At 42.8% G+C, this 25,607-nt stretch overlaps 1 protein-coding gene across 1 annotated transcript; it reads right to left on the bottom strand.

Annotated features, from left to right (window-relative positions):
* On the bottom strand, nt 1-24,182 carry pof1b (POF1B actin binding protein). Its single transcript, XM_083564401.1, has 13 exons — nt 23,631-24,182; nt 22,200-22,271; nt 11,334-11,548; nt 10,273-10,300; nt 10,039-10,116; nt 9,728-9,820; nt 7,402-7,515; nt 6,127-6,279; nt 5,306-5,425; nt 4,945-5,073; nt 4,411-4,484; nt 2,857-2,974; nt 1-2,737 (listed from the first exon to the last, which is right to left on the bottom strand). Exons 1-13 carry the CDS (start codon nt 24,048-24,050, stop codon nt 2,720-2,722), a joined length of 1,632 nt encoding a protein of 543 aa, XP_083420527.1. The 5' UTR covers nt 24,051-24,182; the 3' UTR covers nt 1-2,719.
* Between the last annotated feature and the right edge of the window lie 1,425 nt (nt 24,183-25,607).

Here is a 25,607-nt window from a genome sequence, read left to right as displayed (position 1 = left end):
TAAAAGTTTTTTATTGTTATTGGAATTTACCTTGCAGGCAGCTGAGGGCAGTGTAACAACCCGAAGCAGAATCAAATCATATACAAAAGAAACTTAATTAAAAACAGAGGCAATGGAACAAAGTTTGATGTTACACGTGCAACATTCAGAAAGACGGCGTACAGCAGATGTCGTCAGTAGTATACGAGGTCACGCATCTTCACACACCGCTGCGAGTTAAATTAAAGATGTCCATGTGTTGTCTCGTATTCGTCAGTGAACTGTGCTAGATCACGTGCGCAATAAAAATAAATGGCAACTTCAACAGAAACATCTGTAAAATCTGATCTCCTAACATTTCAATCACAACCACCTGGACACAGGAAAACCGTCCAGTACTGTGGACGGAAACGCAAAACTCAGAAAACACAAGGCAAGATTGAACTTTGAGGCAGGAGAACACATCAGGTTCCTCCTCCTCAAGTCTTCTTCTGGTTCAGGCTTCATCCATGTCATGCATTCTGACGTGTTTCTTTGTTATTTGTTCTGAATTGAATTTAGTGTCGAATCAAACTAGTCTCAGCTGTATTTTTTTTCCCTCAAACCGTGAAAATGTCAGAAGATCAGCAGTTTTTGAAATACTGAGACTTCCTAAAACTGGTCTGAGCTGACAGGAAGGCTATGGTACCTCAAATTAGCACTCTTTATGGTGTCTTTAGAACCTGCTGAACGGTCAGATCCATGGACTACAAGAGCAGACGATCACTTCTACTCATACTACTCAATGATGCTCCTCGTTCTGATGTTCCATGTAAACATCACACCACCTGAAGCTCCTGAAGCAACTAAATCTTCATTATCTCCTGCATCATATTGCTGCTGCTGCTACATGATTGGCTGACTGGAGAACCAAAAAGCTGAATAAGCAGATTTTCTTATCAAAGTAGCCATTAGATGTACATTAGATAATTATACACTATATGGACAAACGTTTGCAGACACCTAACCATAAGATCTGTATGTGCTTCTTTTTGAACATCCCATTCCACACTGAGTCCCCATTTATCCTCCACTGTTCTGTGAAGATGTTCAATGATATTTTGGAGTGTGCTTGTGGAGATTCAGCTGACAAGAGCGTTAGTAAAGTCAGGTAGTGATGTAGGAGGCCTGAGGTGCAGTCAGCGTTTAAATTCATCCCAACAGTGTTTAAAGCACTACAGCAGGAGATCTTTCACTCCAACCCATGGAATGCAGATCTTCATGAGCTGGCTTTGTGCTGGAACAGGTTTGGGTCTCCTAGTTCAAACAAGGGGGAAATTTCATGCGCCCACATCCACAGACGTCCAGTGAAATTGTGTGCCTCCAACTTTCTTTGTGGAAGAACACCTGTGAAAAGTTGGGTGTCCCAATACTTTTGCCGTATAGTTAGTTAGTGTGTGTGTGTGTGTGTGTGTGTGTGTGTGTGTGTGTGTATTTGGTACTTTCGAAAATTGCAGCTTTTCAAGCTACATTCTATCATCACACAATTTAAACGATTATGAAGCTTGATATTGTCAGTAATATTAGAAGTCGTGGGTTTGGACGTGAAACTGAGGATTAGTTAAAAAAACGTGTTAGCTGCCACGTTCGGTTTGTGTTAAAAGTAACTTTGAGACATTAGGATTTAAAACAAAACAAAAAAAACCAAAACAAATACCAAATAAACCCCAATCATGCTATATTACTGCTCGATACACTAACGTTCTCCTCAACCCAAATCCTCGTCTCTTTTATTTCCGATAATTCATAATTCATTCTTCGCCACATGCAACCGAAACAAACTAAATAAACCTCATCTGCCGATAGAAAGACTCGAATCCCATCACCGCTTCGCGTTCGTGCCGTACGTGTGCCGCAACCCCATGCTACAAAGTTCTCCAGAATACAGAAAGTGTAAAGTACAAAACATCGTAAACAGAAATGGTAAATGTTGTAAATGCTGAAGGAAAACTACGTCCTGGTGCCAGACGTGAGCCACTAGATCATCACAAGGTGCCCTCAGAAGCAGGTGGAGCTGCGGAGGAGATCGCAACTGAGCTGCGGCGTGAATCTCACGTCCCGTTTACTCCGAGACTCGAAACCGCCGAGGCTCTACACAAGAGTACGAGGAGAGAGATAGACAGAGGGATGGACTGTGGGATAGAGGAATGAACAGAGAAATGGGCAAAGGGATGGGCAGAGAGATATAGAGATAGAGGGATGTATTAAGTGATGGGCAGTGAGATGGAGGGGTGGAAAGAGAAATGGGCAAAGGGATGGACCGAGAGATGGAGAGATGAACAAATTGATGGGGCAAAAAGATGGCAAAGTGATGGACTGAGAGATGAAGAAATAAACAAAGGGATAAACAAAAAGATGGCAGAGGGATGGACTGAGAGATGGACAAAAAAAATAGAGGGATAGACTGAGAGATGATGAATGGATAGACAGACAGATGGACAGATTGATGGAAATTGAGATGGACAGAGAGATTAAAAGAGGGATGAATAGAGAGGTGGAGAAAGGGATGGACAAAAGAATGACCAGAGGGATGGAGAGGGAGATGGAAAGTAAGATGGATGGTGAGATGACCAGAGGGATGGACAGGGAGATGGACAGGGGGACAGAGGGGTCAGAAACGAAAGAGCGGTGATCTAGCAGGAACTGGCGGAAATATTCTGGATGGCCATTGAGCTCATCATGTCGGAGAGACACCTGGTCTTTAGGATGTAGTGAATTCCTGTCCAAAAAAAAGGGAAAAAGAAGAGAAGAAAAAAGCCGCAGTGATTAACACAGTCCTAACACACACTGAACAGGGAGAGAAAGTTCTGGAAGATGTTTCGAGGTTTCCTGCTGTACCTTCTTGCACGACTCCCCTGTCCTCTTAATGACGATGGTCTTGGATTCCCTGACAGGTGCTGGTGTGTACTGATAGTCATCACTTAGCAGACCCAGGATCGGGTACTGATTCTGGTACCTACACCAGTGAAGAAAAGCACGTGGTTCAGAAACACAGCCAATCACATTATATTCTATTTGCAGACAAGAAAAAAAAAGTGATAATAATAAAATGTGTTTTTGCAAAACTGAACCAGATCCTGCATCATAAAGAAGATCTTAAGTGGTCTTCAAGTCCAGTAGTCCTTATACATATAATGAAATAATTCCCATATGTGAGAGGTGGTGAATCTGGTTGCGGACACCTGACCATATGATTGGTTTGTGCTTATTGTTTTTAACATCTTATTCCATGTTTAAATCCCTTAGTTCCACTCTTCTGGGAAGATGTTTCACCAGATTGCTTCAGCCATGAGGGTGTTAGTGAACGAGTACTGATAGAGGTGAGCAGGTGAGGAGACCTGGGGTGCACTTCTCGGCCACCGTACATTTAGAGCTCTATAGCAGGAGATCTTCCAATCCAACTGATGTAAAGCAGATCTTCATGGAGCTGCCTTTGTGCACAGGAGCATTGTCATGCTGAAACAGGTTTGGGTCTGCTAGTTCAATTTATTCAGGAAGGACAAAATTTCATGCTATTGCATCCAAAATCCTCCTGTACTGTGTGCCTTCAACAATTTGTGGAAAAAAAAAAAAAACAACAACATCGAGCTTTCGGACATATAGTGTACTTCTATTTAATGTTGTAGAACATGTGAGAAACCATCAAAAGCTAGACACACCAGTGTTTGCATTGTTTATCTTTTTTTCAAAGTTTATTATATTATTTATATACATTATTAATATATATATTATTTATATAGTTACTTATGCTAACTTTCTGGGAAAGAAGCAAATACGTCTGGGAAAGTTGGGTGTCCCAATACTTTTGCTTATATCTACAACTGTATTGTACAGTTTGTAGAAGACGTGTATTGAATACGTCATTTGAAAAACGTTGTTGCAGCTGCTTTCAGGTGATCCTGCAACTCGTCACCTGGCTTCCCTTTTGACCTTCCCTAACATTACCCAGAGAGGGCGCTGTGGATACTTAATTTACTCCATCACAAAGTTTTAATTTTGAACTCGATCATATCAGCGTACAGGATGCACCAAACCAAGCGTCCAAGAAGCTCCAAACATTCCAGTGTTTGTGGAGATGATATCAGTGATTTCAAGGTTTTCTCTATAAAGCCATGAGCGAGTTGTTTCCGTTCACGTCTCATCTCCAGCCCTCGTCTAGTCGGTGTTTTGTCTTCCCACAGTGTCAGGAATGTTCTCTGCTGTTTTACTTCCTGATGTTTCATCATGTCAGTGTGAAGTTTCATCCTGATTCTCTCTAAACTGTATTTTCTGTGTTTCAAAGCAGATGTCTCTTTTTTTTTAAGAAAGAAGAATCAAAATATGCAACAGGAATGTAAAAAGTCTTAGTGTCACACTTTGGATACACACACACACACACACACCCACACACACCTTTTAGTAACGATGGTCTGAGTGGTGCTGCCGGCGCTGCTGCTGCTCTTCTCCAGCTTCAGCCGTCTGATCTCCTAAAGCAAACAGCACGGGTCAGAGAGTCAACAGAAGAATTCAGGGACAGTAAGAGCTTTCAATTAAACATAATATATAAATATATACATACACACATTCACACACACACACTTAAAATTTTTCCAGTGTGTGAGAGCTGCAGGGTTTAAGTGCGGTTTCAACTGATTATTTTTTCTGTATTTTTATTTTTATGTATCATTTAAAATTTAAGCAGGTAATTAAATAATTATTAGACGAGGATCAGTTGGACTTCAGTATCAGAACCGGGATTAGAAAATAAAACATGATGGCAAGTGATCACATGGGTGTATGTGGGTGTCCATGTCCTTGTGTGTGCATATGAAGGTGTGTGTGTGTGTGTGTGTGTGTGTGTGTGTGTGTGTGTGTGTGTGTGTGTGTGTGTGTACACATATGGATGCATTCATGGATGTATGTATGTGTGCGAGCGCGTGTTCGAACCTCCTCTTGGTGTTTGATGGTGGTCTCGCGCTGCTCCATTGTGGTCAGGAGCTCTTTGATCCTCAGCTGTAGGCTCTTATCACCAGAGTGTTCTGTAGTGTATTCTGTCTGGATCTTCACCAGCTGAGACTGTCTCACAAAACACACACACACACACACACACACACACACGCAGTTATACAGTGTGTTTAACAAGCAAGTTCCCTGTAACATAGCCATAAATTGGGAAAATAAAAGATCAAACTCGTCTGCTTTTAATCACCGTTATGTATCAAATGTATGAAAAGTGTCTACTGAAGACTGAGGTGAAGCAAAGAACTGACTACTGACTGCTGCGTTGTGAGTAACACATCATTCTCACCCGCATACTCGACAACTCCTTGTCTTTCTGCTCTCGCAGTTCTTTCAGCAACTGTTCGTAATGTCTGGACAAATCCTGTGTCTTAGTCTGCAGAGTGGAGCTGCTGCACTGGCCTTCGAGCTGCACACACACACACACACACACACACACACACACACACACACACACACACACACACACACACACACACATATATATATATACATATAAGCTTCTTGCTGCGGTTTTCACTTGTTTGTAAACAACACCACTTTGACACACATCTCCACACTTGCACATAAAAAATTCCCAGGGCAGCGTTATGTCCATGACAACCGAGGAATTCCAGATTTTCCTAAAATAGGAACCCTCTGGCAGTAAAGAGTTTACACAGACCCTGCAACCCTGCACCCTGGACTTATATGGAAAATATGATCATTTGCACTGCCCTGATTGTATTTTTATGAAAGTGTCTGATGATTTGTGACCAATATCAAGATCGATGGCGTGTCCCGAGAGTCACATAGAATACAGATTAACATGGCAGAGGTAGAGCTGTAACTTTCCGCAGACACAACAGGAAAAGAACGTCTGGTTTTAATTCATCTGCACACGTTTTTCAAGTATTTGCAGTATCGTGGACATCCTGGAAATACAGGAAGTCATTTGGACCAAACTTGGTGGTGTTAAAGATTGAAATAAGAAATCAAAAGAAAGAAAAAAACGATTTACTCTACAAAAACCATATAAAGTGATGATCTCTGTTCTGTTTCTGGAAGTTTAAAATCATGGAATCGTTCCGAATTTAACTTCGGATATGAACTCTGTGAAGCTCCTCCCACCTTCTTGCGCAGCAGCTCGTTCTCCTGCTCCAGCGCGCGTTTGCTGCCTTCCAGGTCCTTGATGCGGAAATCCTTGCTGGAGTCCGAGCTGTGGTTGGTCATGAGCTGGGACTCCAGTTTGCGCTGGGACATGGTGCTCTCTTTCAGGGAAATCTGCGTACAACGTGCAAACACATAAAATCATTCGAGGTCCTTCAAACTCCTGTATTCTCTGAGGACATGTTGCATGGCTACGATCTTACACTGTTTTAATATTATATTTATAGAGATATTGGGCATTTTTTGCCACTCAGAAGCTCAGCGCTAGCTCCAGTAAAACCCTGGATCTCATCTTCTGCCTCACAAACCTGTAAGAGAACTGAATGTGTTTTAAAAAGTGAAAATGCTTCAAAATCTTTACATTCATGACATGTGCAATTCTCCACATTTGGAATACAGTCACTACAGTATCTCCAAAAACATTTTTGTGATTTTTTTTAAATAATGATAATAATAATTTATGATTTCTGGGTGGTCCTATTTCTCAGCCGTAGCATCACATGACATCAGATTTCGAAACTGGAGCGTTTTTTACCTCCTTACGTTTTGGGATACCAGAAACCAGTCCACCTACTTCTTACCTGTCTATACACTATATGGTCAAATGTTTGTAGACACCTGAGCATGCTTTTTTTACTAGTATCCCATTTAGTCCCAGTTTGCTCTCTTAAATCAACCTCCACTCTTATGGAAAGATGTTTCACTAGAATTTAGTGTATTTGTGGAGATTTGTGTGAGATTCTGCCATAAGGGTGTTAGTAAAGGAGGCCTGAGGTACAGCAGGTGTGAAGAATTCATCACACAGGTGTTTACTAAGGGTGAGGGTCAGAGCTCCAATCCAACCCACATAGAGCATATCTCTATGGAACTGGCATTGTGTATAGGGGCACTGTCATGCTGGAACATGTTTGGGTAGTTAAAGTGAAAGACAAAACATCCAAAGGCGTCCTATACAATTGTGTGCCTCCAACTTGTGCTACCAGTTTGTAAAGTAACAAAACATAGGTGTCGGGTGTCCAAATACTTTTAACCATCAAGCGTTCCATTTGCTGTTAGTTTCGTTTCTCAAAGTGTATAAGATTAAAAAGAAAAAATCCTGGGTGTCATGACACTAATAAAAGCATGTCCCTATCTAAACCGTTACTATGAAAACGCGAACATGTTTTTGTTTCAGGAGTGTTAAGGTGGATACTGGAAATTATCACCAGAGATAGCGTACACTCGAAACCTCCGTACCTGCAGCTGCCGGTTGTTCTCGCGGACTGTTTCCATCAGTCTGTCGTACTGCTGGGCCTGGTCAGCCTTGAAGCTCAGGTCTCTCTCCAGCTGCTCTTTTTCACTCTCCAGACGCTGCACATGCAAGACACGATTAACACTTTTAGAGCAATCATAGCACACTTGGCAACCGTGTGACACACCGATCACTCTTTACAGCTGTGCTGAGCAGAACAGCAAAGAATGACTTCTTCATTTATTTTTTTTTTTTTTTTTTAATCGGCAGTGATATTTGCTTGCTAGAACTGTCGGCTATCAACAAAAATTCATACTGGTAGTTTTTCCAGGTTGAGTTATACAGCAAGACAGCGGCCTCTAGAGGCAAATCACTGATGCCACATGCTTTTTATTTGACTTATCAGTTATTGATTTTGAATGTAAGTGTTTTTTTGTTGTTGTGGTTCGAATGCATTTCTCATTTTCCTCAATATTTATTAATATAATTAATATATTTATTTCATTTGGCACATTTTGATGATTGAATAAAGTTTTTTTGTAATAAAGTTCAGTACTATCGGTTGATTAATCGGGTATCGGCCAGTACGATCCAACCTAGCTATCAATAAAATCGGTCGACCTCTACCAGCGACCATGCCAAAGCCCATGATGTCTCATATTACCTCCTGATCTAATGTTGACCAAGCGTTACACTGCCTACATGTTAGAAGCGAAGTTCATGAAAGGCCCTGTTACATTTATGAAGTTTGGCAGATGCCCTCATCCAGGTTTACATTTATACAACTGAGCAGTTGAGAGGTAAGGGCCCAGCAGTGCCATACTGTTGGTGCTGAGCATTGACCTCACAACGTTCTGGTCTGAATTTCAACATCATACCCACTGTGATACCATGGCTACATAATGTATGGGAACATGTTCTATATGATTCACCATTAATTCCTACCTGCTGCCTTCAATATCTCCTGAAACACAACAGCAGTAACTGTAACCGGGCGTTCCCAAACATGCCAAGTTCGCTCATTTGTAGCTCACACCCACGTTTATAACGCCTTACCTGCTGGATGTTTCCAATAAACTTTGTGATCTTTGCCTTTAATTAACCTCTTCAGCCACAAAGCAAGTCCCAACTGCTCACACCTGAGATCACTGATTTTAGGAAATAAGATCTTCCAGGGAGCTTCCTGTGACATGAATCACTCTGGTGTTGTCACGGAGCTGATTCTAGAGTACTGAGTCTAAGGCTGTGGTTAAACCGGTCATGTCCACATGAATAACGGTTACTAATATAACAGCACACATTTATTACAGTAGAATGGCTTTTAGCCAACATCTAAATTCCAAACGTGATAACTCAAATCAGCATCTTAATCAGAAATGTTCTGTTGTGATAAACAACAATGTTTGACAGATTTCTCTGACCTGAGGAATGAGGACAAAAAGGTGCTGTTATAGGGGACATCTAAGGGCGGTTGTAGGGGCAGTTGTTTTGGAGGCTCTTGGAAAACCTGTAGGGGGCAGTTGTTGGGGAATTAATTGTAATACTTGTAGGTGTTGGGGCAGTAGTTGGAAAAACTAGAGGTGAAGTGGATGGAAAACATTTTGGGAAAGTAGTTGGAAAATTTTGGTGGCAGTTGTTAGGTAAGTAGTTGGAGAAATCAGAGGGGAAGTAGACGGAAAACATGGGGCAGTTGTTGCAAAGATAGTTGGAGAACTTGAGGGTACATCTGGAGGAAATTGGAGGGGTTGTAGATGGAAAACATGGTGGGGCAGTTGTTAAGAAGGATTTGGAAAACGTTTTGGGGGCAGTTGGGAAAATTGGAGGAGAAGTATTTGGAAAATTTGGTGTAGTTGGGGAAGTAATTAAGTCAGCTTGTAGGGGCAGTTACTAGGGGCAGGTGTTGTGGAAGTTGTTGGAGACAAACCCTTATGCTAACTAATTTTGTTGAACATCTTAATAGGATCAGAAGGTGCACCTGGACACCTAATGTGATCTTCTGCACATCGAGATTAAATGTGTAGAGATGCTTTTCAGCACATTTCTGTCTGCAAATATAAATATTTATTGTTTTTCATATCATTCTTTTGTACATTAAACCCCCAGGAGATGTGAAGTGTGGCACGTTCTTGCCCTGCTGAACATTTTTTTATGAATGAGAATGGGTGCAGCTGACCTTCACAAACGTGCATGATGGAGAAAGACAAACGGTGTGTGTATGTGTTTTTTCTTTGTGTGTGTGTGTGTGTGTGTGTGTGTGTGTGTGTGTGTGTGTGTGTGTGTGTGTGTGTGTGTGTGTGTGTGTGTACAGTAATCCGAGGAGGGCGCTCTCACCCTCAGATCGTCCTGCAGGTGCACCAGATCTTCTCTCAGGCTGCTGAAGGTGCTCAGGAGCATGCGCATGGTCTTGTCAGCCGTCATGCGCGTCTGGAACCAGGGAGAGAAAAGAAAAAAAGAAAAATCTTGCGTCACTCTGCAAACAGCAACAAAGACTAAACATGCTGCTATTGTTGTTAGACAGGAATGTAAGGGTGGGGCTGTTGGGAATTGGGTGGGGCAGTTAAGGAGTGGTGATTACTTCACACACACACACACACACACACACACACACACACACACACACACACACACACACACACACACACCTGTAGGAGGTAGCGTATCTGCTGCTTCGTCAGTTCAGACACTCCTTTCGGAATGAGGAGTTCGATGTCTTCTTTCTCCTAGCACAATGACACACACACACACACACACACACACACACACACACACACACAGTATTCAGTATTTCAGTGTTACTGTATATGTGTCAGTGCAGCGTTGGGTGCTCAAAAGTAAGTGTCCCCCCCCCAGGTGCTGCTCCAGCTGCCACTCCCTACCTTATAATCGAGGTCCAGTAAGTGTTTTCTGCAGGAGAGAACATGACAGGACATGAACACAAGCTTTCTAAGCAGTACAAAGACTCAGTAAAGAAGTCAGGTATCATATAATAAACTGATTACAGTTTTTCTCAGTTGCTTTGGAGCGTCTCTCAAAACAATCCTAACATTCGCATATCAGTGCATTTCTTAAAACAATTTGTACAAGCAGCAGCACATAATATATTTCTTGCAAAAAGCCTGTACTTTTCTGAGAATCCTTATTTCATCTGGAGAAAGTAAGCATTTGTGTGAACGAAAATCTCGTTACCGTCAGAATAACGAGTCCTTTTGTCATTGTTCACAAACAAAAATGTTTCGTCGTGTTCCTGTGTTTCCTGATGTAAACTACGGTTTGGACTCCAATGATTGAAAATGCACGAGTTTAAATTTCTTCTGTTTGGCAACTGTGAAATTCAACAGCACAAATGCACACATGACTGTATGTGGGATGTTGATTGTAAGAGACCAGACAGGATTCACACTTTACTGTACTGGTGTATGTTCATTTCCTGTTTGTTTTTTTGCAATTTTAAGTCTGTGTTTCGCTCGGACGCCATTTGAAAGTTTACGAGATTCACCTTCAAACTGTTTTAGAGAACCAGTTGATGATTGGTTGATCTGATGCCCCACACGCCTTCATTACTGACATTTAAAAACGTATGTGCACAATTCATCAATTTAAGATACATTTACAAAAAAAAAAGAAAGAAGTTGAAAAGAAAGACGCAATTGATCCGATCTGAGAATCGCTGCGGAGCAACTGAGAAAAACTGTAAACAAAAATCCCCCTCAAAATCATTATGTTTGGTCTACGATACATTCATGACTCACAGCATGCGGGCGAACGGGAAGGGAAGGGTTTGGCAAATGATTAATACGTGATTATTTTCCCTTTTCTTCATAGGGAAGGTGTGTTCGCTTGCAGACAGAACAGCAAGTATTTCTGAGATAAGGCTGTTTTATACCCCTCCTTTCCCCAGAACACTTCTGAATGAAATTCTGAAAACTGTTGCTCGCACCGTCCTCGCATCTTCACCACGTGCTCTGAGATGCAGGTGTGGATGTCACAGTTTTTCCGGTAGACCTCTGCGAGAAGCTCTCCGAAGAAGCGCGTGTCGAGTTTGGCTACCGGTTCGTACTCGAAATCCGTCTTTAATTCCCTCGTTAGGTTCGTCTTCACGTCAATATTGATGGCTTCGTGGATGCTGCTGCTGCTGCTGCAATCCAACATCACCTTCATGAAGACACAAAAACATGCAGAAAACACGTGTCACATTTTTATATAAATAATACCGGAGTTATCTACAACAGAGGTAGGCGGATAACGTGTACCGTCATGAAACTCCGTGATAATCCCTCTGACAGAAAAATAAATATATGGATGAAATGGGGAAAACTGTAGAGGAACATCATTCATCCAGATAATTCCAACATTTGCCAATTAAATTCAATTAAACCCTATGGACAAAACCATGTAGATCTCCATTTGCTCTTATAATAACCTCCACTCTTCTGGGAAGATGTTCCACAAAACTTTATGGAGATGTATGAATATTCATTAAGCTACAAGTGTGTTAATAAAGTCAGGTACTGATGTAGGTCAGAAGGTGAGGAGGACTGGGATGCCGTTCACATTCATCCCAAAAGGTGTTCAATAGGGTTTAGAGCTCTATAGCAGGAGATCTTCCACTCCAAAAGATGTAAAGCAGATTTTCATGGAACTGGCATCATCATGCTGGAACAGGTTTAAGATTCATGCTACTGCATCCAAAGATTCTATACAATTGTGTGCATCCAATTAATTTAACAAAGTTTGAAGAAGAACCACATATATAACTGTATGGAAAAGTCAGACATCCCAATACTTTTGTCTCTTTCAGTCGCTCCCCTCCATTAGGTCCAGGACCTCATGCCACAAGAACAGTTTCTTCCCTAAAGCAGTCAGTCAACTTACAGACAGACAGTCACTTTCACTTTTATATTCTGAACTGCTCTACTGTGTAAGACGGAGGGAAGGCGGCAAGGCTTCCAAGTTCCAGATTCACGCTCCGATCGGCCAACATACCATTCCATAACAACCACCAGCACAGTGCAGTGTTCGACCTCACCACAGCGTGCACCTGAATAAATACTCAGCGCAGAAGCAGATGGTCGGTTGTTGTCCACACACACCGCTGCCTTTTATCTCAGCGGAACAGTTCTTTTATACGTGTGGGATGATTCCAGGCTCAGGGATGAGTGATATGAGGAAAACATCATAACGATACATAACGAATCAGGGTTTATGTGTTTGCGAAAACAAACTGCCAGAAACAGAAAGTAGCTGTGAATTTGAAACTATGGAAATGGGGGCAGGGGTCAAGGAGCCCATTTGTGAATTGGTGGTAAATCCAGGAAATAAACAAATGGTCAAAAAACATTTACTGAATGCAAATAAATTACAGCCGAAAGTGAAGAAATGAAAGAATGTAAATCCCTGAAAACTATTTTATTTATTGTATACAGCAAACCATATAATAACTATAATAAAAATAAAATTATTATTAGCTGCTTGCTAATAATATCTCAGCATGACCATAAAGAAATAACTAAACCACAAACTGCATTTATTTCCCCAGCATGGCTTCATAGTGGAAGAGTCTGTGTGCTGAACTGGTCTGCCTGCAGTCCAGACCTTTCACCACCTGACACCATCTGGCACTTCATGAAACAATAAATACAACAAAGAAGACCCAGGACTGTTGAGCAGCTAGAATCCTGTATCAGACAACATTCCTCACCCAAAACTCCTGACCAGAACAGCTGATCTCCAGAGTACCAGTCAGGGCCGAGCTCACGACCATCCATGTACATGATCTTATGGATGCTTACGATTGGCTAGCATTTGATTTGATTGACAAGTAGGGGTGACACCAGACACTGTCCACATACTCAGGCAGCTCGGAGGTATTGCCGGGATTCGATCTAATGATTTTCTGTTGGGGGGGGGGGGTGTTTGGGGGAGTTAGAGATGTGTCTAATTGTGCAATTTTAATCCCTTTGAATTACTCGACACACTGGTAACTGTTCTAACCGCCACCGTTTTTTTTCTATTATAAAATGTGAAAACACTGTGGTTTCAATTGGCATCCAAAACAGAGGTGTGGCAAAGCAGCCAGACCGGATTCCAGGGAGCAGCGAGAGTGAAATGAGAGCGACGTGAGATCCATACAGACGTGAAAGCATCACGAATGGTCAACCTGCAAAAAAAAAAGCGTCTACTCAGGCTAGCGCTGACTCGCTTCACGACTACACCTCGCCTCTGTCATCACAGGATCAGAACAAAGCCGAGATCACGGTTTTGTCCTGGAGAAGCCCAAACATGACACAAGACGCAACAAGGATAATGATTTAAACACTCTGGCAGCCAGTACAAGTCTGAAAAGACTTACCACTTGCTACAAATATTTGCGGACACCTGAACATAATGCGGAATGGGATCTTCAGAAAGAAGCGCATACCAATCTTAAGTCCACATTTGCTCTAATAATAACCTCCATTCTTCTGGGAAGGTGTTCCTCTAGATTTCGTGGGGATTTGTGCCCACTCAGGCACAGATGTAGGGAGAAGGTGAGGAGGCCTGAGGTGCAGTCAGCGTTCACATTCATCCCAAAAGATGTTCAATAGGTTTTGGAGCCCTGTAGAAGATCTGCCACTCCAACCCATGTGAAGCGGATCTTCATGAAGCTGGAACAGGTTTGGGTGTCAAATTTCGAGTGAAGGGAAAATTTCATGCTACAGCAATCAAAAAAAAAAGTTGGAGGAACAAACGTCATTGGATGCGATCGCATGAAATTTTCCATTCACTTGAAAAAACTCGGAGACCCAAACCTGTTCCAGCATGACAATGCTTCTTTGCACAAATCCAGCTCCATGAAGATATGCTTTCCTTTTCTGAGTGAAAGATCTCCTGCCACCGAGCTCCAAAACCAATTGAACACCTTTGGGATGAGTGTGAATGCTGACTGCACCCCAGGACTCCTCAAACCATCATCTCCATCCTCATCTCATCTCAGTGTCTTTGCTAACACATATCCACAAAATCTAGAGGAACATCTTCCCAGAAGAATAAATGTTATTTAAACAGCAAATAGGCCTCAATGTGGGATGGGATTTTTTTAAATTCTTTTTATCTTTTTATTTATAAAGACGTGCATAGCAATCTTGTGGTGTCCATGAAGTAAATTTTTTTGGTGTTTTTTTTGGTGGGAAGATGCTGAAAGGTGTAAAACACAGCTCTAATAAACACGAGCAGATGTTTGAGCTCTGATGACAGTTTTATAGGTTCAGAGTAACAGGAGTTACACGCACATAAAGAATTTGTGTCATTTCACACAGGTGCGTAAACTCGAAACGCTCGTAATGAAGTCAGAAAAAAAAACAGAGCTTTTTTTTCCTTCTCCGTGCCAAACCACGGCTCTTCACCGAATCTCACGTGGTTCAGGTGGCAGCCAAAAGACCTCGTCTGGAAGTGTAACGTTTCCCACCATCACAATGTGGCGTTGTGTGCGTCAGGGTGTCGAGACGGACCTCTTCGACGTGGGCGTGTCAGCAGAACATTCCCTGCGTTCCCCAGAGGACAGGGAACGTACTTGACTTCAGGTGCTGGAGATCTGCTCCTGATCACACGTTAACAAATCCGGTGTTTTTTTTCTCACGTTTGAACACCGTCATTGTTTTTTTTATTCAAGTCCTGACACCAAGAAATATAAAAATAAACAACGGGAGAGGGGGAGTAAAAAGACATAGATCAGAGCCGGTTCTTCAGCCCTCGATCCGATAAATCTGATTCATTACCTGCACTTTGGACACTTTTTGCTCCTCCTATAGCCTTCAGGACATTTCAGAGGTTTATTGCTCGGTTTGAAAAAAAAAAAAAGAAATATATGGTTCAAAAGCATGTACTGTATACGTGTGTAAACCAAAACAATTTTCATAGCGAACATACCACACGGGATTACGCTCATTACCTTCACAAAATCAGCTTCCCAAAACAGGACCAGTCCGTAAGACAGTTCACAAACTCGTGCCCTCATTAGGTATATTTTCTTGCACAAAATGTTTAAAACATGCCTCATTCAGATTAGATTTAGCATCTAGCAGTTAGCATCTAATCAGAAATGCACAAGTGCCTATTTACAGTAAATAGCAGTAGATAAATAGGGTATGAAATCCATATATACAGGGATAAGGGTGATCCATGTACAGAACTTCTTCTATAACATTTGGAAGACGACCTTTTCCTTTTACTTGTTTAGTTTGTTTATATTTACACACCATCACGTTTAAAAGTCCCCTTGCATAGGAATACAGCGCTCCCGGTGTTCCCTTCACTTCTGGAATGTGTTCCTGTCGAGGCGTGTCTCCTGCGATTCGCGCCGGATCTCCGCAACGGCGTCAGAGCCTTTGGTGACCTTTGAGCCGATCTTCATCTTTGGGAAGAAGTCAAAGTCACACAGGGATGAGATTGTGCCGTTTCACGTGTGACGAGGGCTTGGTCGCAGGGTGCGCGCGTGCTCGGAATAGCAGACGTGGTAAATCACGCGGTCAGAACTGTACACAGGACGATGTCTTTTCCCACATTGACTTATAACCGTCGGCGCTCCCTGTGACCGTGCGTGCAGCTCTGTGCTGCCACCTGTTGGCATGAAACTTTTTGATTGGAATTTTTTTTTAAGTGGATTGGATAAAAGTTGGCATTTGCATCACGATGCATCATTTTAGATATTTACATATCTGCATCTGTAAAAAACTATTTATTCATATCTAATTATCAGTAGATGCGCTCTACCTATTATTTAGAAAGTGACCAGTAATCTCTCAGCGATGCCGCTGCTACGTGAATATGACCCGTCACAACACTAGAGACCGAGGCGTGTCCTGAGAGTCACGCAGAATACAGATCAACATGGCAGAGGCAGAGCTGTGACTTCCTGCAGACACAACAGGAGAAGAACATCTGGATTTAGTAAATGTTTATTTTGCACTACAAAGGCGTGCTTGTGAAAAGGACATGCGTTTGAATTCGGAAAGCACTGAAGTAAATGAATGATTTGCAGTCTGTCTGAACCAAAGAAATAAAAGTGATCTATCAGTACCATATTGAAATACATCGCTTTGAATCGGATCGCACTGCATCGCAATAGGGGGAAATCGTATCGCATGAGTAGCTGCTTCATGTGTATCTTTAACGTATCGTATTGTTGACTATGCTTTTTTTTATAAAAGACGCACATCCTATTATCTTATTTATACGCTGCACAATCTTAGGGTTAAGGGCCTCACATAAGGGGCCAGCAGGGCAGCATGGCACGGCTGAGATTTGAGCTCATGACAGTCAGATGTTAGTCAGAAGTTTAACACCTTAACTACTGAGCTACCAGTGTGACCTTTTCTGCTTTTATTCATGAAGTGTTAAAAGAGCAGTTTTGCTTCCACAGTATCAAGTAGAGGATCCAGTGCAGGAACAGTAGCTGGAACATGGTGTTACACAGGCGAAGGTAAATGAGTCACTGTGGTGTGTGAACAATCAGAGGAAAGAATTTACTGGCTTGTCTGATATACTGTGCTGGAGTTTGGGGCAGGCAGAAGTAGGTTGCAGTGTGAGGCCAAGGTTTTGAGGTTACGCGCTGAGAATAAAGTCGTTCCTGTCACCCAAAATGAACTGAGAGAAAAGCGAAGAATCGCGGCGGCTCGTTTTTCACTCAGAGACAATGCCAGGCCTCACCATGCCACAGGAGACACGAACACAGAGAATTCTATTCGCAGTTTAAAGAATCCTCTTACAAAACAAGACTCGAGAGTCTGAAAAGACTTTTAGAAAAGCAGGCGATCTGCTCATGGCCCAGAGAGAACGCTCAGAGGAGCTTTAATTATTCATTTCATTCTTTCAAACAAATCATCTTTCTTTTAAAGTTGATTTACTGCACCAGAACTCCGGCGAGAATGTAAATGAAATGCCGTGGGTTCGACCGGAGGCTTCGCTGCAGCACTGAGAAAGATCTGGAACGACATTCCTTCGGTTCGAGTTGAATTGGTCAACAATGATTTTAATGACAGGCTTCGTTTCCAAATAACATCACGTCATGAGCGTGTTTACTTTTATCACGTTGTAACTCTTAAAATAACATGCTGCTAAGCGTGAACACTCGCGACTCCGCGTGAAATAGCTTTGGGATTAGCTTCTTGTAATTTGTAGTTAAAAATGGAGACATTCGAAAGCTAATTACGCTCCGACGTGTGAACACGGATCATGATACAAACACGGGCACAAATATTAAAGACTTTTCGATTTTTTTATATGAAGAGAACTTGACTCATAGATACCATTAGCTATGCTAACATTGTTGTGAATGTGCAAGAGGTCAAAAATGAACCAGAGATGTTCACTTTATTGAAGGTACAATATATGCAAAGCCATAACCATTACCATCACATAAACCAACACATGAAACTTAACCTAAACCATTATGTGAACCATTAGCCAAACCATAAATTGAACCATCATGTGATCCATTGTGCAACCAAAGCCTGAACCAAAGCCTAAACCATGGCCTGGACCATCACCTGAACCATGGCCTAAACCATGACCTGAACCATGGCCTATACCATCACCTGAACCATGGCCTAAACCATCACCTGAACCATGGCCTAAACCATCACCTGAACCATGGCCTAAACCATCACCTGAACCATGGCCTAAACCATCACCTGAACCATGGCCTAAACCATCACCTGAACCATGGCCTAAACCATCACCTGAACCATGGCCTATACCATCACCTGAACCATGGCCTATACCATCACCTGAACCATGGCCTAAACCATCACCTGAACCATGGCCTGTACCATCAGGTGAACTTACACCTGTACCATAACCTGTATCATCAGGTAAACCTTCACCTGTACTATCACCTGAACCATGGCCTGAACCATTACCAAAACCCTCACCTGAACATCACTTGGACAATGACCTGAATGGACAGGGGTGCACATTCTTTTGACTACAATGACTTTCTAAAACAGTTGCCATTTTTTGCTGCCATTTTTTGCTGCCATTTTTTGCTGCCATTTATTGTCATTTTAGTAGAAATTAAACACCAGCACAAACTACACACACGTCTAAAAACCCATTCAGCAGTAAAAGGCTACACCTGGCAGGTTTAGGCTTCACACAGTCACACTGTACACACTGCACATCACCTACACCGCCTCGTCACCGTGTTGTGATCAAAAACACTGGCTGCAAAAACTGGCTGCAGGCCAAAAGTGTGCGGTTGTGGAATGTCACTAAACCAAACGCTGCCTAATTACACACACATGATTTGTGTACTCGATGTACCAGAGGTTTCTTCAGCAGCTTCAGGGGACACGGCGCTTTTTAATTTAACGCACATACAGTGTACATAGTGTGCATTAGTGCACCATGTGGAGGAGAACGGCCCGAGGTGAAGCATTAGACAATTAAAATTGTGTAAGACCTCACACCTGGCTGTGGATTATCACCTTCTACCATGGTTACTTCCCAGCATCGAGGAGTTCAATTAGTCAAAACTTGACTAAATAAAGTATTGCCATAAAGTATTGCCAAGATTACATTTATTTAAATTTAGCATTAAAACTATTTATTAAAAGACAGAAAAAGTGAATTCCGTGTGTCTCTACTAATGATGCAGCTGTTGGAGTTAACTCCTGGTGCCGTTTCTCGTTCGGTTTCACGTTTTCTTCTCAAGCATGTCAAATTTATCTCATCAAAAACCCCGGATTCGCCATATAAGTTCCTCCGTACGTAAAGCTCCACCTGCACTTCCAGCCAATCACAATCCACTATTATCACCTGCACTTCCAGCCAATCACAATCCACTGTTCCCACCCAAACGCCTTAAAAAACAAATCACAATCCAGTATTCACACCTGCACTCCTTCCATCCAATCACAATCCACTGTAATATCCAGAAAGTCCAGCTGTAAAGGCAGTTCACTTTCCGTTCCTCATTAAACCTTGCACAGTTTGTGTTACTCTTAAAACAATTAGAATTCGCAGGAAACACACGCCTCCTCCTCGGCTGAGCTGCCAAGTGCGCTGTGCTCCTGTTTTCTCATGCCAGCAGCGAATCCGGAAACACGGCAATGTTTGACACGACACATTTGGAGTGAATCGGAGAGAGAAACTGATATCAGAGATATTATACAGAGTTACTGAGCTCATAGTGACCCAGCTGGAGCATTACAAAAGCACTGATCTAAAGATTGAAAGAAAGAAAGAGAGAAATGAGTATGTACAACACTTTAAATACATCAGGTGTGTATGGATAAATAAAAAAACAGGAAGTCGGTATCAGGGTCTGACTGACTTCCTGTAGTGCATCACGCTTCAATCTGGTCAGATCATCATGCAACTGCAGAAACTCCTCACACTCCCGTGTTCTCCACACGGATCATTACTCTCCGGATATGAGAGCACGAGGTGGAAATTATTCAACTTTTCCCAATTATTCTGCTTCCCCGTTAATTCCATTTTTCCCATCATTCCACTTTCCCATCTTATCACATTCCAGCTCATGTGAGAAAACCTGCTGTAACACAATCCACATTCCCTGTGTGACACCTGACACTCGGGAACTCGGTGTTCATCTTTCATGTTTTGTGCCTCCGTACCGTTTGTGCACAAAAACAAGATTTACAGCCAAAATTCCACAAACAGGGCACGGAGGCTCCACCCTGAGTGCACGGAGGCTCCACCCTGAGGGCACGGAGGCTCCACCCTGAGGGCACGGAGGCTCCACCCTGAGGGCAAACGTGTCCCTAAAACGTGAATGTCCGCGGGGGGTTCGCCATCAGCACGCACAAGGTGAGTGTCTGAAAAGTGGCAGGAAAGTAGTTCCGGCTGGAAAATATAATACAGAAGCCATGCTGAAGGGCCCAGCAGTGGCTGCTCAGAAGTGGTGGGATTTGACCCCATGAACTGCCGATCAGAAGTCCAACATCTTCTTTGTACACATTTGTACACTTTCTCAGACATTAGCGCTTCCATAGTAACAGTTATGTGAGACGCATGAGACGCGAGTTACGGAGCAAATGGGGCGGAGCTTCATTGACCAGAGAAGGTCATCGAATATCAGACAGTTAATAATAGGCAAAAAAATCTCTCCATCTGTAAAAACATCTGCAAAACATCTGCCAGCTGACAGTCCGCCCTCTGTATTCTTCACTTGGCTTCAGGAGTTCAGGAGAATAAAATTATTCAAATCAGCTCATGTAACAGCTGAAAGCGTTTTGTGCTTCTCGCAGCTTCCCAGTGTTTTGAAGTCGAGAACAGATAAACATAAAAACATTTTCAAATAGATCACACGCAACAGGCAAAAGTATTGGGACACCTGAACTTTCCTGCTATATGTGGTTCTTCTCCAGGACGTCTTTAGATGGCGCTATAATAAAATGTCGCATTCACTTGAACTTGGAAACCCAAACCTGTTCCAGCATGGCGATGCCCCTGTGCACAAAGTGAGCTCCTTGAAGATCTTGCTGCTATAGAGCTCTGATCTCATCCCTACTGAACACCTTTGTGATGAATGTGAACACTGACTGCACTCCAGGTCTCCTCACCTACATCAGTACCTGCCTTTACTAACACACTTGTGGCTGATGAACACTTCAAACTCTAGAGGAACATCTTCTCAGAAGGGTAGAGGGAATTAAAAGAACAAATTGGGACTAAATAGAATGAGATGCTCCAAAAAGCACATAATATACTTGGGGTTTTCGCAAGGGTTTTTTTGTGTGTGTGTGTGTGTGTGTGTGTGTGTGTGTGTGTGTGTGAATATATAAATGAATGTAGAACACTACAGACTCCAGTGTGAGGAGGAAAACAGCTTCTGATTAATAAAAATTCATCCACAACGTATAATAATAATGTGCATTAAAGGCAGATGAATCAAATCAGCCAGTAGAGAAGTGTGTCAGCAGCAGCGGCGGTTTTATTGCTGCTGACTTTTTATTACTAGCGCAGGGTGAAGGACGTGGGAACCAACAGATTCATTCCTTCATCTGACACACCCTCCATACACGCCACACACACACACACACACACACACTCGCCATCCTGCCTCTACACCGCCTCCAGCAACAACACTGTTACACAAACCCATAAACCCTGCAAGCGCAAAATGTACACGTAGACACTTTCATACACAAACACACACTGCACTGAACACTCATGCACATGTGCACACTGCACACACACACACACACACACACACACACACACAAACTCATCCACCTATTACACACACTCTCAAATCACACTCTTACACACACTGCAATTATGCACTTACGCAATAAACATGCACGCACACACACACACACACACACAAGCTGCGCACAAACTCATCCACCTACTGCACAGACATACACACACACACACACACACACACACACACTGCACTGTACATACACACTTACGTACTGAACATGGAAACACACACACACACACACTGTACTGAACATGCACACACACACTAACGTACTGAACATGCGCACACACACACACACACACACACACACACTCACGCACACTAATGTATTGAACATGCACACACACATACACATTCTACACACACTCACCTACTAAACATGTGCGCGCACACACACACACACACACTCACACACATAATTCATATTCATACACAAACACACATACACACTCATACACTGAACACACACACACACACACACACACACACAAACACACTCAGAGTGACCTGCAGCTGCACAGAGAAATAAAATCTGAGACACGGCACCTACAGACAGCAGGTTGGTGTTTGAACTTTGAAGCTGAAGGTTCTTACCTCTGGAGGCTCAGGGCTCTTGACGGGGCTCGATGGATTACTGAAGACTGAGGAGGACTGGCCGTTGATGCTCTAAACAAGAGAAGAACACACACGGTGTAATAACAGCTTGTAATGCGACACATGATGCCACAAATCTAAACACTGCCTGAGTTTCAGTTGTGCTTTTCTTTATCTCCTAAATTTGCCCACAGTGAGTCCAACACACACTCACACACTCATCACACACACCACCACAAACACTATATATCCAAAAGTTTGTGGACACCTCATCTCATTCCACATTTAGTGCCTATTTAATGTTAGAATAAGCTCCACTGTTCTGGGAAGATGTTCCACTAGATTTTGTGGAGATGGAGGTGAGAAGGTCTGGGATGCAGTCAGCGTTCACCTTCATCCCAAAGGTGTTTAGTACGTTTTGGAGCTCTATATCAGGAGATCTTCCACTCCAACCCATATCTTCAGGAACAGGTTTGGGTCTCCTAGTTCAAGTGGAGGGAAAATGTCATGCTGGTAAGAGCTTGGTGAAACATCAGAACATCTGGCTGGAAAAGTCTGGGGTCCCAATACTTTTGGTCACACAGTCTGGAATCTATTTTCCGAAATAGAGCTTATCTGCTTATGAAATAAACCTTTTTTTTTGTATATTATGCTCAGATCTTGGTGTAAGTTTGGGTTTGTTGGTACTGACAGGGTTTTGTGAAGCCCTGAGGGAGATCAAGAGCCAACATGCAAACATCCATCAAATCTACAGTCCTGAATTCCTTCTTTTTATAAGCGAGACTCGCAGAATCAACGCTTTTTATGTGAAAAGCTTCAGGGAGAACGTTGAGAATGTGTAGAGCTCCATAGCCAGAGGTTTTAGCAAAAACGTGAGACTTCATGAGCTCCTCGAGCGTGAGAACACCGAACCTGAAATATTGCTATATGACTTTTCCAGCCATATGTGGTTCTTCATCAAACTTTTGGAGGCACACAATTTGTATCTTTGGATGCAGTAGTATAAAATTCTCATATAGCATGTCCTCAGCCTCCAGGACCTCCAGATAACACATGACGTCTTTATAACGTTATTAGGACCAAAATTGTGAACACCTGCAGGGTGGCACGAGGCAGGTTGAAAAGAAAACACCCTTATAGCCACGCCCACAATAAACCATTAACTCATTAATGTGGTTAACTCATTAGGGCCATGCTGACAAGTTGTGACGTCACTAAGACCTGTCTAACCATTAGAAGTGTTATTTAATTCCCAGAAAGTGACCATCTGGATAAACATCTGGAGCTGTGGATGGATTAATGCAGGTGCTTATTAGGAACACCTCCATCATCAATTATCCCGAGGGTGTTATTTAGTTGTAACCGGTTCAAACCAGCTGATACTTAAAAAAAAGAAGAAGAAGAAGAAGAAGAAGAAGAAGAAAAACTCACGATTTGCTGGACGCTGTCGGATTCGTCCAGGCTGATGCGCTGGACGTTTTGGATGTTCTGGACGCTCTGGAGGTTCTGGACGCTCTGGAGGTTCTGCAGGTTCTGCAGGTAGACCGGGGTTAACATCTGGGGCGCCTGGTTGACCACGACGTAGGATTCGTTGGCGCGCTGCATGGGCATGGGCATGAGGTATCGCACGTTCCCGTGGAGCGCGGTTCCGTCCACGGCGCCGTTGACGTACTGCACGGAGGAGAAGCCGCCCGGCGCGACGCCGACAGCGCGCAGGGTCGCCGTGCCACCGCCGATACCGCTGATACCGCTGATACCGCCGAGCTGGCCCGCCGACAGCAGCGTCGCCGAGCCCGGTTCCGAAGAAACGCTCATGGTCCGGTAGGTACAGTGCGCCGACGGGAGCGTCATTTCTTTTGTTTTTTCCTTTTGTTTGTTTGCGGTTAAAAATGTCACGAGCGCGTCACGGAATCGAAGCTCGCGAAAATGAAAGCGACCGCGACGACTTCCAGAAGTCCAAAAGCAACTCGGAAGTTCCCTTTCAGGAGCGACGTAGTTACCAAGGGGCGGAGTCACCTGTATAGGACAGTTCCTTTTCCCCGCCCACCATCATTAACTCCGCCCGATGTGACACCTGATCGGAGGAGGAGCTCACAGGTGCGAGTCATTTCCTGATCCGAGACCTTTTGGACCATTCAAACATAAAACCCACACACACACAGTGGCCACATCATCACCGAACACCTGATGTACACCTGCTCATTCATGCGCTCCTCCAGCCATGTTGAATACACCTGGTCCTATTTGTCTTCAATACAAATCCTCATCTGTCTATTTTTAGTGATTTTTTATCTTCTGGGCAGACGAACTATATTTCAAAGTGGTCTTCTGTTTATGAAGCCCATCCTAATCATGTCCTGAGACGCTTTTCTGCTTAACATGGTTGTTTTAAGTTCCAATGACGTTCCTTAAAACTCGGAACATTCTGACTCTGACGCACAGTCCTACCCAAGATCTTCTGTAAGATTGGACCAGTCCAGGAGCCTGTTCCTACCAGTTCTCCTTTTTGTAGAGAAACTTTGATACCCGATGCAGACCAGAAGACCTGTTGGATTAAAGATGCTCAGACCAAAACTTCTCCACATCACAGCCCTGGGTTTAGTCTGAGTAGACGTTTCATTGCTTGCCCATTTTTCCTGCTTTCAACACCTCAAGTTCAAGAACTGACTTTATTCAAATCCTATTCGCTCACTGTAATCATTTATTCACTAATTACTCATTTAATCAGTTTCTCAAGTTCTCACATTTATTTCTAATTGAATTCAGTTTTTATGTTTTATATTTATTATATATTTACTTTTAACCTTGAACAGCTTCTTTCCCAAAGCGATCCACCTCATGAACATAGAGAGAGAGAGAGAGAGAGAGAGAGAGAGAGAGAGAGAGAGAGAGAGAGAGAGAGAGAGAGAGAGAGAGCACAAAAGAAAAACAGATCATCAGGATTCAGGTTTTATTGTCAGGTGCACATTTACATCATACAAAGCAAAACCAGCCACAGAACTCGAGCTAAATGTTCACAGCGAAGTCAACAAAAGAGAAAAGGGCAAACAATAAAATAGTACGTGCTGGAGATCTCACCAGGACACGTGAGAAGACGTGGTGTTCTAAAGCAGCACGTTCTCCATGCAGGTTGAAATGATGGCTATCGTCCAGGATCCGATAAACATGCTCCAAAAAAAAAAAAAAAAAAAAAAAAAAAAAAAAAAAAAAAAAAAAAAAAAGGGGGGGGGGGAAATAATCCCTGAATATAACACACTAATCACAGGCTGAGCGATAAACTATAGTGTCAAAAGTATTGGGACACCCGACATTCCCCACACATATATGCGGTTCTTCCTCTTACTTTTGGAGTCGACACAATTGTATCGGACGTCTTTGGATGCTGTAACACGAAATCTTGTCTTCAAC

Source organism: Silurus aristotelis, assembly GCF_946808225.1.
Source record: "Silurus aristotelis genome assembly, chromosome: 16".
In the NCBI taxonomy this organism is placed as follows: domain Eukaryota; kingdom Metazoa; phylum Chordata; class Actinopteri; order Siluriformes; family Siluridae; genus Silurus; species Silurus aristotelis.
This window is presented reverse-complemented; position numbering and strand designations above follow the sequence as displayed.

Bases quoted from the DNA above. Each gene is read 5' to 3' on its own strand.
- pof1b (XM_083564401.1), bottom strand. From the start codon at position 24,050: ATGACGCTCCCGTCGGCGCACTGTACCTACCGGACCATGAGCGTTTCT. The intron at 5,426-6,126 runs GTGGGAGGAGCT...GTGTGTGTGCAG, and splicing joins ACGAGCTGCTGCGCAAGAAG to CTCGAAGGCCAGTGCAGCAG. The intron at 4,485-4,944 runs GTTCGAACACGC...TGTTTGCTTTAG, and splicing joins CCATCAAACACCAAGAGGAG to GAGATCAGACGGCTGAAGCT.